This window comes from Colletotrichum aenigma, assembly GCF_013390185.1.
Source record: "Colletotrichum aenigma strain Cg56 chromosome Unknown KSG_Cg56_contig10, whole genome shotgun sequence".
NCBI classification, from domain to species: domain Eukaryota; kingdom Fungi; phylum Ascomycota; class Sordariomycetes; order Glomerellales; family Glomerellaceae; genus Colletotrichum; species Colletotrichum aenigma.
Window position 1 is genome coordinate 3,211,523 of NW_023500916.1, and position 15,590 is coordinate 3,227,112.

The 15,590-nt window shown below is 51.2% G+C and overlaps 7 protein-coding genes across 7 annotated transcripts; 3 read left to right on the forward strand and 4 right to left on the reverse strand.

Moving 5' to 3' along the window:
- Window positions 1-127: 127 nt before the first annotated feature.
- CGCA056_v014729 (putative transcriptional regulatory protein) lies at window positions 128-2,092 on the reverse strand (the record flags this gene model as incomplete). The annotated part of the gene is made up of 5 exons (XM_037329971.1): window positions 128-605; window positions 663-1,262; window positions 1,315-1,733; window positions 1,786-1,991; window positions 2,068-2,092. The coding sequence occupies 5 exons, from the start codon at window positions 2,090-2,092 to the stop codon at window positions 128-130; spliced, it is 1,728 nt and encodes a 575-aa protein (XP_037171565.1).
- A 1,044-nt stretch (window positions 2,093-3,136) lies between these two features.
- On the forward strand, window positions 3,137-4,517 carry CGCA056_v014730 (uncharacterized protein; the record flags this gene model as incomplete). Its single annotated transcript, XM_037329972.1, has 4 exons — window positions 3,137-3,464; window positions 3,521-3,948; window positions 4,004-4,173; window positions 4,226-4,517. The coding sequence occupies 4 exons, from the start codon at window positions 3,137-3,139 to the stop codon at window positions 4,515-4,517; spliced, it is 1,218 nt and encodes a 405-aa protein (XP_037172130.1).
- Window positions 4,518-5,930: 1,413 nt separating this feature from the next.
- CGCA056_v014731 (uncharacterized protein) lies at window positions 5,931-6,484 on the forward strand (the record flags this gene model as incomplete). Its single annotated transcript, XM_037329973.1, has 2 exons — window positions 5,931-6,146; window positions 6,290-6,484. The coding sequence occupies 2 exons, from the start codon at window positions 5,931-5,933 to the stop codon at window positions 6,482-6,484; spliced, it is 411 nt and encodes a 136-aa protein (XP_037172363.1).
- A 284-nt stretch (window positions 6,485-6,768) lies between these two features.
- Window positions 6,769-8,102, reverse strand: CGCA056_v014732 (uncharacterized protein; the record flags this gene model as incomplete). The annotated part of the gene is made up of 5 exons (XM_037329974.1): window positions 6,769-7,190; window positions 7,242-7,306; window positions 7,359-7,476; window positions 7,527-7,896; window positions 7,950-8,102. 5 exons carry the CDS (start codon window positions 8,100-8,102, stop codon window positions 6,769-6,771), a joined length of 1,128 nt encoding a protein of 375 aa, XP_037171493.1.
- Window positions 8,103-10,205: 2,103 nt separating this feature from the next.
- On the reverse strand, window positions 10,206-10,788 carry CGCA056_v014733 (uncharacterized protein; the record flags this gene model as incomplete). The annotated part of the gene is made up of 3 exons (XM_037329975.1): window positions 10,206-10,251; window positions 10,318-10,433; window positions 10,540-10,788. The coding sequence occupies 3 exons, from the start codon at window positions 10,786-10,788 to the stop codon at window positions 10,206-10,208; spliced, it is 411 nt and encodes a 136-aa protein (XP_037171894.1).
- Window positions 10,789-11,976: 1,188 nt separating this feature from the next.
- Window positions 11,977-12,374, forward strand: CGCA056_v014734 (uncharacterized protein; the record flags this gene model as incomplete). Its single annotated transcript, XM_037329976.1, has 2 exons — window positions 11,977-12,182; window positions 12,260-12,374. 2 exons carry the CDS (start codon window positions 11,977-11,979, stop codon window positions 12,372-12,374), a joined length of 321 nt encoding a protein of 106 aa, XP_037172347.1.
- Window positions 12,375-13,198: 824 nt separating this feature from the next.
- Window positions 13,199-14,551, reverse strand: phzS (5-methylphenazine-1-carboxylate 1-monooxygenase; the record flags this gene model as incomplete). The annotated part of the gene is made up of 1 exon (XM_037329977.1): window positions 13,199-14,551. One exon carries the CDS (start codon window positions 14,549-14,551, stop codon window positions 13,199-13,201), a length of 1,353 nt encoding a protein of 450 aa, XP_037172348.1.
- Window positions 14,552-15,590: the final 1,039 nt, after the last annotated feature.

Below are 15,590 nucleotides of genomic sequence, written 5' to 3' on the forward strand. Positions count from 1 at the left end.
GGACTTTTGGTCCCTAGGATCCTCGCGCGCTTTTCCCAAATGACCCTAGTTTGACTTCGCAAGTGCTTATCCCAGCGGCTTTCTGGAGCTGTGTTTGCTGGAATTGTGGCAGACGCCAAGGCCCACATCAGTAAATTGCCATTGTCCCGTCCAAGCCAAGGCCATTGTCGTCTTCCCAGAGAAGACTCAGAATCAGATCTTCTCCGCCAAAATCCAGTGTCCCGAGATCGAGCTGAGAAGTGAGTAGGTTCTCGGTCGCAACTGTAGCTCCTGCATGCATGTTGTAGTTGTGATCTCTGGCATGGATCCGCGTTCCAGCATCGTGCCGGCTACTCTCCGGGCTGCTCGACGTGTTGATCGAGAGCAGTCGTTCGACATACGGAGCAGCGGACTTGTCTCGTCCACTCGAATAATGGGTTCGGTAAGTTTCCAGAGCATGCGAGAAGCTCGTTAAGACGCGATGATACTGTCCTGCTTGCGGACTCAGACGTCCAAGGAACTCCAGTACTCGCAGCGTGTTGCGAAATGCGGCGCGGTTATTTGGTCCGGTGTCTTGGTCAAGTAGTGAGAATCCAAGAATGAGACCCGCGGCAAATAGCCAAGCCCTGACGATTTATCAAGATTAGCAGGGCATATCTTAATGCATTATGGTTGCAACATACTTGAGGATGCACATGTTTCCCATGATCACGCCAGTGTCTAGTGCATCGGAGCACATCTCAGCCATGTATGCGGCGGCATCGACGCAAACTTTGGCCAGCTCCGCCGTCTTTTCGTTGTCTTCATTTACGAGACAACCGTCAGTCGTCACCCTCGCCTCGACTTGGCCATCAATCTGAGGCATGATATGCTGGATGAGAAACTCTCGTGTCGTCGTAATTATCCCAAAGTAGTACGTGCAAGCGACGTGAATGTTGCCGATTGTCGTCTCTCGGTGCGACGACGGCCGGGCTCTGGCGGATGCATGTCTTAGCCCTTGGCGCAGTGCCAAGGGTAGGTTGCTGCTCCAATCGCGGATCTCCTCTAGAAAGTCTTCGGCTACCTCGAGACCGAGATCGCCTTTGTCCGTGAGCTTCTCTACTATTCGATTCATTATTGGGGAGAACTGGCAGGCTGCTGCGACCGATTGGCTCCGATGGTTGGCGGCGACAGGAATGGTTGACGGGCCCCCAATATTGCGCCGCGGCAGACTGCTGGTGGGTCTTCCGAGAATTGAGCTGCAGACGACGTCGAACAGTCGGATGCTACGGTGTATGCGAGATCTGTGATGGATTGTCAGGGCCGAGGGACATAGTTGGGCTTGGAATAACTCACCTCAAGCTCCGCTCCGCTTCCGACAGGGACTGGAACTGGTCAGACATGTGCAGACCCAAGACTGAGGCCGCCTTGGTCGCGACGCCGAGATACATGAACGCAGCGTTGCGACGGCAGGCACCAAACATGTAGAATGCCATCAACACGAACCCCCGCGCCATATTCAGCGTGAGATCTGTCAAGAAGCCCTGGAATGAGAGCTTGCGCGCTTGAGAGAAGTACTGGAATGCCTTGGGCATGTCTTCAGGGCGACCTCGACATTGCGCGCCGATGGCAATCATCATGTACAGACACACCCGGCCCTCAACGTCTGTGGCGAAGCCGGTGCTGGAACTGCTGACGCTCTTCTCACGCGGGTGAGTTGCATCCACGAGAGTGTCGACCTCGGATTTGTCGAAGAGGTCTAGAAGACCGCTCGACTGCAGAAGAAGTGAGTTGGCTACTTGACGAAGATGAGTGAGGCACACTCACGGCATCCGAGAAGAGTTGGATTAGTTCAAGCTTCTCTTCGTCACTCATATCATCCTGGAAGCTGTCTGGTTGCTGAAGCGGCACCTGCGCCTCGAACATTCGGTGGCCATTGTGGCTGATGGTGAAACCATTGGAACCGAGGATACTGCTCAAACTACCCCTGAGAAACTGAAGAAAAGAGATGGCTGAGGCGTTGCCGACAAACACTGATACACAGAACGATTGTTAGCTAGTATCAATTAAACGAAAAGCTGCCCAAAGAAGTTGGGTTCTCGATCATACCCTTCTCTCCGCTGCATGTGTGCATCATGACAGGTCGAGGACCGGGCGGTGCACTCGTCTTGTTCGAGTCCCTTGCATTCGAACCAGCATCACGGCCTCGCGATGGCGGTTTCGCGCGCCGTTGTCTCGGTGAACTTCGCCCATCACTGCGACTCCCCAAACTGCCTGGCGAAGTTTGTCGCTGATCCGTCCTGCGACGCGTTCTCGCGCGTTCAGAATATTCGCACGATGCCCCGTTGCCCCGATTCACGCAGGGCAAACACGGCGATCCTCCGTCGCATCGTTTCTTGGTGGAGCGGCACGCGATGCATGCCTCAGCCGACCGCTTCCGGTCCTCCGGTCTAACCGGTGGGCGGCCCATAATGTACTGAAGGTAGGCGGGCCCGTTCAGGCCGAGCGGGTACGGGAATTGTGGGGCCGGGCGCTGACGCTGAAAGTCGATGTTCTTTTGGAGAAGTGCGGTGGTGCAATTGCCGCTTGACAATTTCAACCGAAAAGACGTATGATGTTGCAATTATTCGGATAGGAAAATGGCCCGCCAGAAATCATTCTAGGAGGAGAAAGACCCTGTAAGACCGCAACGCCGTAAATCCGTATGTCAGCGGCGGAAGAGATAACTTAGTGAAGCGCCATTGGAAGATGGCTTATCTGAGGATATTGGGGGGGGGGGGGGTCGTTGACCGGGATCTTTGCACTTTGTGGGTGCTCGGCCCGCGCACCAACCTCCCCATCCGCAGGTTTGTTGGTAATGCGGCACATACGAATGGAGCTGATTTACTAGCGGCTAGGTTAGCTAGGAGTTGGCATTGTTCATCGCTATTTAGTGTGAATTAAGAATGTCATTTCGCAACCTAAACCACGATTTCGGCCGGCGCTCGGTCCGGAATGGCAATACCGGGGGATAAGTTGGAGAGGCTTATCGCCACATGGGACGATCATGCGTAGTTGTCTTGATGTCAACTATGGGGAATATTTATTGCACTTGATACCCATCCTGACTTGAAGCGCGCTCCAGCTTCCAACTTGATCTTCAAGTACCGCACCGTGTCAGAACACAGCCTTCTCAATCATGCCTTACGCCGACATCACCAAGCCTCCCAAGCCTCTGCCTCAAAATCATCTTTCGGCTGTGGCGGAAGGCATTTCTCTGCTTCTGCCACTGTCACGGCGAGGAACTGGCCCCGGCCTTATCCTTCTTGTGCCCTCCCTTGACAAAGCGCTCGCTATCGAAGAAGGTGTACCCTCTTTGCCAGTGAAATGGGCTGAAGAGGGGTATACCGTTGTAGCTATTGAGCAAGGAGCGTTGAAAGGAAACGCACTGCAGGCTTTGCAGGCGGCAACAACAGCTCTCAAAGGCAGCGATAAATGCGAACCCAAAGACGTCGTGGGTCTTGCTGGTAAGTCAATCAATACGTGCTTTGTCGTTGAGTTGCAGTGTCTGACACAGTTACAGCGTATGATCCAGAGATGTGGAACACGATTGCAACACCAATCTCAGAGTTCCCCGAGATCGTCAGTGCTGTGGTTTATGCGAACAGCTCCGACAAGAAGTTTCTAGCACCATCGCCGGTACCTGTAGCATTCCACTTTGCTGGGAAGTCTGAAGGTGACGCCGAGCGATCAAGCACCCGCATGGAGTACTTCTACCCAGCAGCAAAGTCTCACAAGTTCGCGATGCCGTTTCAGGACCATTTCCACTACAACACCGAGGCCCTCTCTCATCCCCGCAATCTCACACTTCTGAAAGGGCAGATGAAGAGCCCGATATTTGATTTGGAGGCCATTTGGGATGAGCACACGTGGTATGAGTTTGCGGATAGATCAGTAGAGCACACCATGAGCACAATGGTGCAAGAGCCATACGTGAACCACGTTCCCACAGTGGGTGCCCTTGATCTGTAGCGTCGGAAGATTGATCGCTGACTGCTTTTCTCAGCTCACCGGTGGCGTCGGACGCGGTCCGCTCACCAATTTCTACCGCCACAACTTCATCTTCAACAACTCAGCAGACACCGAGCTCGAGCTCATCAGCAGGACGATCGGTATTGACCGCGTGGTAGACGAGTTCATCTTCAAGTTCACCCATGAGCAGGAGATTGACTGGCTGTAAGAAGCGCACTCCGCATCAATTGGACGACCTGGCTGACCTCTTTCCCAGATTACCCGGAGTCCCTCCGACGGGTCGCTCAGCAGAAATACCCTTTGCAGCGGTCGTCAACATCCGTGGGGATCGGCTGTACCACGAACACATCAGCTGGGATCAAGGAACGGCGCTGACGCAACTTGGGCTGCTGCCAGAGTATCTCCCATTTCCTGGCGGAGAATTGGAGTACCGTGTTCCCGTCGCAGGGCTGGAGACAGCGAGGAAGTTGAGATCTCGCCACTCGGTGCAGTCAAATGAGATGTTCAACTTCAAGACGAGGAGTCGAAAGGACTCTGAACAGTCGTAATTCATATTAATAACAAACGAAAGTTGATGAGCCATCATTCCTGCTGGGACATCGAATGTTACCCAGGGTATTGGCTTCTCTGCACCTCCGCTTCGTCTTGCTTGAAGTTCTGTTGGGGAAATTCCATGTAGAAATCCACTCGTTTCCGCCGTGTAGGAAGACAGGACCCGGGCAGGGTGTAGCAACGGTTAGTGTTGTGATTCGGGAACCACGAAGGGTCCTTCCTTCACTTTTTACATGGAACTTAACGAGTCACCACCTCGACCAGTAGAGGAAGGATCTGGCTAGGCAGTCATTGCGAGTTGAAACCTGCGCACCTTCCTCACTCCCCTTTGATTTGTTCATTCTGCTCTTGTTTTCGTAACATCCGGAAAGCTCTGGAAGCTGGGACGGAGAGTGGTTATAACATGAATATTCTGTAAGGTAGCGACAGTTGAAGAAGCAACCAGATGTTTGCAATGCATGGAACGTCGTTGAAAGACGAGCACCAGGATACCGATTGCCTCCAGCGGAAAACGCATTGTCAAAGTATGTTCTCAGGAGGGCTCACAAGTTATCTTTAGTTGCTAGCTTGCGTCTCGAACACTTCATGACACTTATCAGTCGATGAGAAGAAGTATTCTGTTGAATTCGAAAAGATCAAAGAAGCTGCATCTTAAGCCAATAAATGTTCCCGTGTCTCATAAAGTTGTGGTGAGTACGAAAGTATGAAACAAGCTAGAAGGAAAATGAAGGATGTCTCGATTAAGCTCAACTTTATCGTGTTCTCAGTGATCTCCAATTTTCTGTTGAAGTTTTACTCCTGGGAAGTTCCTGTTCAGGGCCGTTGATTGAAACGAAAAGACCAAACTTCAACGGATCTAGAAGTTCTACTCGCCGCAGACTCAAACAAGTGGCCGAAGGCCAGCAGCATCGTTTGAGTCCGGTTTGAGTCATACAATGTTGACAGGTTCTTGAAGAACTACGAAGATGTGTTTCTGACAGTGGGCATTTTTGATCATGAGACATGGCGTATCTGGGTCTCTCTGAGCTGTCGAAATTAGTTCTCAATGCCTTGTGTTGCCCCCCTTTGTCTTCGCTTCTTGTGCTGTGAAGGTAATTTGTGTGCATATGATTTGTTTCAGTGTCAAAGGCTTCTGAGTACAATTGAAATTGCTGGAAGGAGTTCCAACATTGTCTTTATTGCTCTCCAGCAATACTCATTGCCTCCGCATCTTCCGGAATACATATTTATATGGATCTTGAACTTCATTTGCCGCCCTGCACTTTTCCAACACCATCAGCCTTGAGCAGCCGATCTGTTTTGTCTCGTCGCCTCGCTACTAGTTTGCCTATCACTCTCTAAATATATTTGTATCAGCCAATCCCTTGGAACATTCTGTTCACCTCAAAGTGGGCTCGGTCATGTCTACAATGTCCGAACGCAACCAGCTTGCCAATGCCGTGAGCCCGAAAACAGATGGTACCTCGAGCAAGAAAGAACTCATGGCTGTGTGCGAGCAGCTGAAGGACGAGCCTGATCTCAAGTCCGTCGTCTCCGCGGACGATCATGAGCTTTTGGCCAAGATGTTCCTTGACAGAAAGAGCTTGTCGCAAGAGGAGGGAGAAAACGCAGCGGAGGATGCTAAGGTAAATTGCTTTACTATTCTTTGCCAACTCATCCCTAGCCACCACCTCATAATCTGGACTCGATAGATTTCTGCTTTTACTAGAAACCCGGAGGCGGTTGGTGCGATTCTTCTTGTAATGACATCTGCTGACAAACGGTTCAGAAACTATGGCCTGCTTTGGTGACACTTGGCATGGGCCAAGTCCTCACAGGAAGAGTTATGCGCATCATCTCGGAGGTTGCTGCTAAGCTACCTGAGGATTGGATATTCGAAGACGAAGCGATGGGTTTGTGGTTGTTTCTCATGGTGCGCGAAGCTAAGAAGCATGAGGGGGACCAGACTCCGGCTGTTGAGTGAATGGGCGGGCGACTGGACAGTAACTCGTTTCTCATGCTGGGGGACATGGCTAGATTATGTTTTTGGAAAGACATTGTTTTGAAGGATATGTATAAACCTAGACCACAGGCGAAGCAGCTGATTCGCCTGTTAGTTGAAGTTCGATGGGATAGCCGTACCATAGTGTTTTCACAATGTCGAAGCCTCACGCCGCAATGCAGTCTACGCGGGGGCGGAACCAGAGTTTCTTGGCTGTTGGTCTGATCCCCAGAGACCGATCATCATGGAATAGGGTTGTTATTTTATTACACCATACGGTTCATACGGTCCATGCGATCCATCCGGCCCATCTCGTAACTTTCATTATGCCCATCGTAATCACTTCTGGTGTCGTACTGCACCACCACCTCGTTCGTCTTGACGATCTTGCCAAACTCTACCTCTTCCTCGTCCCCGAGAATGCTCTTATCGCTTCGGTCGTCTGCGAGCTTGTCTTTCCTCCTGACGGAAGGCTTTCGTGTCGTCGTCGTTACTGTGACGGTGTTCGTGCGGGTGATGCCACCGCCGATCTGAGACCTGCCTGTTCGGGTACCGGTGGATCCGCCGTAGTATTTGCGGGCGGTGCTGGCGACGTCGCGGACGAGGACACGGAGGACGGGGATGGAGGCGGCGGCAATGGTTACGCCGGACTCGCAGGTTCCCCAGATGACGAGATCGCTGCCATCGTCTGGCATTTTGATGAGCTTAAGTCTTCAAACTACTGTGTTGGAATACCTACACGTAAAGTCACCCGAGAGGAGAGTGGGGATGGTCGTGCACTTGACGATCGCAGTTGCACCGGCACTGGAGATCGATCTTAGCTGGAGGTCTGGAGGAATGGAGCGATTGTACCCACAAGAGACCCATACTCATAGCGATGGCAACGCCGATCTTCTCCTTCAGCTTCATTTGAAGTCCCCAAACCAACTTCCATGGCAGCATGGCCAGGAGGATATCCATCAACGCGGAGTATCCTAGACTTCCGTTAGACCATTTCTGCAACAAACTTCCTCTGGCAACATACCGGCAGCAAAGACACCGTAGTACGCAGCAACCTTTGGATCCCAGCACTTCCCCGGAAGTTCAGGGTGCCAGTACTTCTCGATTGGCGCACACTGAACCCAGCCGGCCATCGCGTTGAGCGCCATCAACAGGTTCATGCTGACGATGGCGAACCAAATCAGATGTCGTGTCCAACCTTTCCCTTCGATCCTTAGAAGCGTCATCGCAAACGATGTCTTACTCCACACCGCTGCCGAGATCGATATCGTGCTGGAAACTTGGCCGTTGAGGCCGATCGCCGGGAAGTTGACGGGGTTGATCTCGAAGACATGCTTGCCGAAGCCGAGGGAAACGTTGACCGAACTCAATATCGCTGTGATTAAAAGGGCGACCTGCCCAATGTCAGGTTTCGCTCACGATCGGCCAGGCTGCCGATGGAACTCACCCATGATGCTATGAGCACATGATCATCCCACCACAGACCTCGATGCTTCTTGAACTTGCAGTAAACTCTCAGAGAGAGGAAGAAGGCCGCAAGCGCGACCTGAGACCAGACCACCGCATTGATTGTCGGGCCGTAGTCTGCTGGCCGCCCCATCTGACCAGCCAAAGGGGTGAAAGTCGTGATAGGCCCACGCACGTACCAGACGTCAAAGGAGTGTTGATGGAGGAAACAGACCAGCCGTTAAACGAAGGACGCGACGCAAAAAGCGGAAAAGGCAACGTCAAGAATGGCAACGCAGCGAGCGATGGGGTATCAAAAGGTAAAATAGATACAAAAGAAGGCAAAAGTGGGAAATAGGGAACGTAAGACGGTCGCATCCACCGGGCGTGTGGGGGACGACTCTCGAGATATGCACCATCGGTTGACTTGGCTATCCACTCTTCGCCCTTTCAGCCTGGCCGCCAGACCCTGCAAGCCCGACATAACCATTCCACTGGGCTGCAGATTGGCCCTTCCCTGGTCTCGCTCCCGGTATGGAACACAGATGCCGGTGATCGACTTGTAAGGATGAGACGATGATCACGCAAAGGTGCTGACTGGATGTAGGGTTGGCCCCGGTTTCACATAAGGAAACCGGGGAAAAAGAAGGATGGGCGTTCTAGAAGAAAAGAAGCACAGCCACTCGTCTCAGCGTCTGCGGTGGTGGCCTTTCCATGTGGCGTGTCAGGAAGGCGGAGTCCAGCAGCTGGGCATGACAGAACGCCAGACGCCGTTCATAAAGGGGGAACTGGTGTCTCTGCGTGGTGGTGTATGTGCTGTCATGGATATCCTGTTACGTGTTGTGGGGGACGAACGACGAGACACTAAAAGAGGCTCATGACTCGACGGGCAAAGAAAGTTGCCTGTGTTCTGTCACTGCTGCGGGCACGAAGGCTCTTGGCGAACAAGGGAAGTTTGGGGGAGAACCTGTGGTCTTGTCTCTGTTGTCCTTTTCTCGGGTTCGGTGTCGAGAAACATTTGCCGTCAAGTTTTACTTGCCGAGAGTGGAAGGGGCCCCGGATTGGGAATCTCGTCGTTTTGGATAGACTGCGCCTCGCGTCTCTGTTAAACTGGCCGCGGGAGCAGCCCCGGCAGAAGTCGGGTAGGCGATGAACCCGCCCTAGCGCAGTAGTCAAAAATGATGGCTTAAATTGATCAGGAAGGTTACATTGACGTCCATCTAAGCTGTGCACGTCGCATTCTGGATGCTGGATGCTGCCCCTTAAAGTTAGGCAGACCGGATGGCAACCACAAGGCGTGCATGCTGCCAAGCCCTTCCCTCATCACCCCCCTCTTTGGAAGATCACCGTGGGATCGTATCACGAAATTCAGAGGAATCCCATAATCTCGCGTGGGCGAACGCAAAATCTGCCGGACGTGAGCTGCTTTGCCGTCTTTCCCAGAAAAGCCTGGCATTTCGCGATCTGTGCAGGGATGTTGCCCGAGTCAGAGGCTTTCGGGCTGCAGGACGGGAATCGTCCGCCGCCCCGAGACCGGGTCATCTGGCAGGCGCATGAGCGGACGTCGTCTCAGAATGTCAATGCAGACAGGGAATTAACCTTTATCACTCATCGGTCATCGAACGAAAAAAATGAGAGAGCCCCGGCCACGATTCTTGCCAAGACGTTGCACCGCTGGACCAATCGTATGGTAGGGCTGGGGTGACGGGGAACGGTGTTTCAACCGATGTTATTTCGTCACCAGGTTGCTATTTAGGGGGAAACAGGTGGGTTCCAGTTTTTCGGTGTGGCCGTTCTTGTTAAATACAAGCACATTGCCTGCTGCTGCAAATTCCAATTCCTGATGTGAATCTGGCGTCTTGACCAACTGCCACGAGCTTCTTCCGTCGGTCGGATGATCTTACACACTGAAACGCGACATCTTCGCTCTGCTTGGAACCGTTAACAGCGTATTATGGACGGGCTACTCCGGCGTAGCCTTTGGAAATGATGCACAACCGATTCAATTTTTAGGTTTTCTTTTCTCGCGTCTCTATTACGGATGCATCACTCCTGGCCTAAATCCAAAAGATCGACTCCACGACTTGGCTGGTTTCCAATTCCACCTAGGAAAGACATGACTTATCAAACCCAACGATGAAGCCCAGGTCAACTGGCAACACCAAAAACCTTGCCATTGACAAAATGAATTCTTGACAGTTTGCAGGTTGTTTCCGAAAAGGAACCAAATTTCCAGTATTCCTGACACCCTGTTTCTTCACAACCAGCCAAGGTCCTCGCAGTAGCCCTGATTAGGATCAGCCCTACGTGAAAGAAGGCTATCAGTACAGGACCACGGGCAAATTATTCGAAGAGTGGCAAAGACTTACATGTATTCCCAGTTCCAATAGCCTGTTTGCCCGCCGTGTTTACAACCGTATGCCTCCTTTTCCATGCCGTTCATACACTCTTTGGTTTTGATCGTGTTCGTTCCCCAGTTGATGTACTGAAATGCGTCAGTGATGATACTATGGTTTAGCTGGACATTGAATCGATGTGCAGTAGGACAAACAAAATGTTTTTGGATCAGGTTCCATCGGCGCCAGCCTTACCTTGAGCATAAAATCCCACTTCAGCCCATCCTTTTCTTGCAAGCAAAAGCGACGTTGCTCCCCCTTATGCCACTTCATTTTGCCGTTGCCCGCAATAGCGTTGCAAATAATTTCCATACGAGTCTTCTTCTTGAGTTCTTTTATCTCCTCCTTCAAAAACTTGCCCTTTTCGGCTGTCATCCCCCCGCTGAAGCATATTGCGGCCACGGTAGTAGCGGCTAGGATCATGAAGACCGCGGCTGATTTCATCTCGACAATACGGTGATGCTGCGAAAGTATTTGCTGAAGATTGAGGCAATGTTGAGTGAACTCTGAGTTCGAGCGTCTGGTTGATGTGTATGATGGTGATGAGAATGTCCTACATAAATACAGATACACGAAGCTGCTTGATACTGAATGACCCGGTGTTCCATGAGGTATTGTTGCATTCTCTAAAATCATATAAGACGTCATAAAAAATAGCCGAGTGGCATTGGACATTGAATTTCGCATCGCAGGCTTAGGCTGAGTAACCCAACCAACAAAGACAGGCATTCGTGAATGATAAGGTAGTTTTCATTTTACACTCACTGGCGACTGACTTATGTTTGAGGCGGTTGGTACATCTGCCTAAGTTTCAGTGCTTCATTTGGGTCTCCCTATTCTTGCCAGATTATGTCGCGTTCGGCTACGTCATGACCATTACACACGAGGGGATAGAACCGAGGATGAATGGCCTAGAATACGAAACAGATTCTATCAATACGGCGGTAAATCAAGGGAATATTTGATGTGAAGGTGATACCACATTTCACTGCCTAGTCTCGTGTAATTGTAAGCTCTGGGGATCTCTCCACATGGTCTTCTGACAAAGAACCATAAGCGAAGGAAGGGCGATGATGGTCACGAACTTTGAGTCTCCATGTGTTACGTTGAATAACGCAAGGAGAAACACTGTTACACTAGAAGCTATGTAGTAAATTATCAGTTCAAGGAAATAACAAAGAGTCCATCTTTTATTGGCTAATGACCTGGATGCTTATTAGGAACAGTTCAATAGGATATGACGCCCAAGGGCTGGTACGCCCGCATGACCCCATTCTTTGCTACGATGTCACCAATCCTCTCATGCCTCTCGCCATGGAAACCCTCATGTGCCCGACAACCAGGGGTTGTTCCCTGCTGGTCTCAACGCCTACTACCATTCTCACAGTGGTAATGTTGACGACAACTATAGACCAAAGACAGTAGGAAAGCCGGATTGTCTCTGAGACACATGACAGCCCTAGGGGATTGGGTAGTTTCTTGGTGTTACCAAGATCACCCAAAAGAACCACAGCCAAAATACTTAAAGAAGCTGCTCTAGACTAAGGACCTAGGAATCTGTGTCTGCAGACCATCTGAGCCTCAAGAATTTGCTCTAAAGTTAGTCTTGTCATTGTTTGTGACGAATTCAACATGTATCTGTCTTGGCAAATCCTTATCGCAGCATTGATTTCCACCACGGTGGCTGGAGTCATTCCCACGACCGACGGCACTCACGTCAACATGGAATCGAACCTCATTACAAGAAGTCAGCAGGAGCTCATTACTCAGGGAGCAGCACCCACGAACGAGGAAGTCACCAAGCTGGCCGTGGCTACGGCCCTTGGGGAACGATCAATGTAAGTTATCACTCATTAATTAAATCTTTCTATCGCTTTCTGTTGTATGAAGGATACACTTCTGATCATGATTGAAGTGATGCTTCGATGAAAGCATCCTCCAGAGACACGGATACGATGGGTATCGGCAGCAACCCAGTCATTCACGTGGTGAGGGAAAGCCCGGAATCAATGAATGATCCCCAGTCATAGTAAGGTTTGATTCCGATGTATCCGATTCTGCATTGAATCTTGCAGTGTAGATGAACTGATCACACCTGATCTGATAGCGATGTCATCGTTCGAGACCCTGATGGAAGCGGTGTGACTAATATTACAATGGAGTTGCTTGACAACAGATTCTTCGATTGGATGTGGGATATCTCAGGGCTAGGCCGAAGGATGATATTCTGTGTGAGCACCCTCCCCCTTTTCGAACCCCAGCAGATGCAATCGGGTATGGCGGACTAATCAAATTTGACCTAGATCGCTTGCATCGCTCATTGCAGGACTCTCGACATTCACAGGATTATCGGCAGGACTGCCCCAGAGCAGATAAAACTATAGTGAGTAGATTGAGACCTCCAGAGTAGTCCAACTAATTAAACAAACGAGTAGCTGCGTTTTCACCAGATGCTATGGAACTCATGCATGTGGATATCTTGAATCAACGGAATATGACAGAGTATTTTCGGGTCCCGGTCAATTTGCACCTCCAGAATGCGAAGGTGCTTGTCTTATCGCGGCTTATACCGAAGCAATGGGGATAGGAGGACGTGGCGAAAGTTCGTGCAAGAAATGTTGTAGGTGACCGTGGCTACTCACCAATTGAAATCGCACGGTAGGTATTTATCATGCCGCGAGCTTTTTCCCGACGGGCATCAATGAGGAGAAAGCACGAGTTATGGCAGATCCATGGATGCATACAAGTACTTGACTGATGAATCGATTTATGGCGAGCAGCATGGCGCTTCATATCAAAGAGTGCATCTTACTCTTTGATATCATCCACACTACTAGAATGTAGTTTAAGAAATCTATGAAATCCAATCCTTCGGACTGCTCAGCCCCAGTTCTTGACTCATTTCAACTGTCTCTTTCGCTTTCTTGTTGACGCTTTCCATCTCGAAACCGGCGACCTGCTTGTACACTTTACCGATACTCTCCAATTCTTCCTTTGGGACCACGTCATAGACGTTCTCGAAACCATCTGGTGCTCGTTCTTCACATAGTTGAAGAACGTGGTCGGGGCCATTGGCGCGGTTTGCCATGATGATTCTAGCCGTGGCCGGGAGCCTCTCTGTTTCGTAGGCTTTCAGAGCTGCCTCGATATCACCGACACTCTCGGTAAGAGTTCTTGCCAAAGTCTCCGCGTCGATGATGGCCTGAGATGCACCATTCGAACCAATGGGATACATGGCGTGAGCAGCATCTCCAAGAAGAGTCAGTCGGCCGAAACTCCATCGCTCGACCGGGTCCCGATCACTCATTGGGAACTCAAACACCTTCTCTGTCTCGTCAATGAGATTCTTCATATCGAGACCTCCACATTTCCATCCGTGGAAAGGCCGCTCAAAGACGGACTTGTCCACAGCCTTGGTCCAATCCGTTTTGGGCGGTGTCAGGTCTTCGTCGTCCTTGTCTCTGATTCTGAGTTCCGCAATCCAGTTCACCAAGCTCTTACCCTTGTCAGCTGACCGTTGGCTGATCGGGTACGCGATGAACTTCTGGTCGGCATGACCGGCCCACACCATTGATGCCCCGGTCAAGTAAGGATCACGCTCCAAGCAGCCACGCCAGAGCATACGACCAGAGAAGCGTGGTGGTCCTTCGTTCGGGTAGAGGACTCTTCTCGCAGTCGAGTTGATGCCGTCGGCAGCGATGAGTAGATCTCCCGTCACTTTAGACTGGTCTGCTGGCGCACCATCCCTTCGTCGCGAGAACTCGGCCGTGATACTTTGATCATCTTGAGAGAAACCGGTCAGGGCGTGGTTGAGTGTGACGGCGGATTCGCCCAAGCGTTCTTTGACTGCGCTCAAGAGCAGCATCTGGATCTCTCCTCGGTGAATGCTGAGCTGCGGAACAGCATAGCCCGCTTTAATGCCTCTTGGCTCACTAAGAATCGGGTGACCATGACGGTTGTAGAAGTTCAATTCCTGAGTCTTGATACCTGTCTTTTCCACGGCTTCAATCAAGCCGAGATTGCGGAGAATCAGCACAGCCGACGGCTGGACATTGATTCCGACACCGAGCGTTGTGAGTTGCGACGAAGCCTCAAAAATGTGGATGTCGGTGAATCCGGCGGCGTGGAGCGACAGGGCCGCGGCAAGACCACCAATGCCGGCGCCGGCGATGATGATCTTGGGCTGGGGTTGCCGATGGGATGGCATGGTGTCGGCTGCAAGGCTGAGTTACACGCCAATGGTTGCAGTGCGAATTTTGCTTAGGTGCAGTGGCAGAACTCAATTGGAACGATGCTTTAAAGCTGGACATGACGTCGATCCCGAGTTCCGAACTTCGGAGGCGGTGGAGTCTGTCGACTGCCGAGAGTTGATGCCGTGATCTGGAGCAGAATTTTCCTGGGTCCACCAGACTCCATTCAGCCGGCACCCCGCTAACCCCGGATCGTGCGATCTTACGGCGGCGGGTGATCCCGTCTTGAAGATTGAGCTCAAGGCCGCCGTCCATCATCTGATTCGCAGACATCGAGAACTGACTGCAACGTATGCATGGGTGGTCAAGGAGGAGCCGTCTAGCGTCAGGTACGCCCGTCTTTGTGATGCTGGCCACTGATACTTCAATGGAAACGACTCTAGTCGATACCGTTGAAGAAGGGGCCTGAGGTTAGCAGCAATTGTTCATATAAAACCACTGCTGCCGCTGAGAATCCATCATCCGAGAACATCGCCGCTGCAGCGGACGCAAAGCCAACTTTGTCAAGGAAGCGACGGGAATGTCGCTTTAGCACAGGACATGGTTGTCAGGGAAATTTTGCGCTTGGAATGTGCAGTGGCAGTCATGGATCAGCCACGTGCGGCGCGCAGCGTAACCGCGTAACCCGAAGACACAGCGACCCCAAATTTCAGGGTCCCATGTACCTAAGGTTCTCACAATCGTCCATTGAAATGGTATTTGTCTCGCGTTCATGGTCATTGGCAAGAATACCTAAAATTTAAGTATTCATTCACGCAATGCCCATGCCATCGATCGAGCGGATAGTGGGGCACAACACAGATCGACTGGGACCACTGATGCCGTCATGGAACTAAATTGTGTGTCTCACGGACAACTAACTTTGCAAGTTTGTCCGAAAGGCTCGATATCATCTCAAATAGCCCTGCTGCCTAGATTTGATGCATAATAGACGAAATAGCGATATATGGACCATACCCTCAAAGTAACGTAGCTCTCCCATGCCTTTTCAACCTT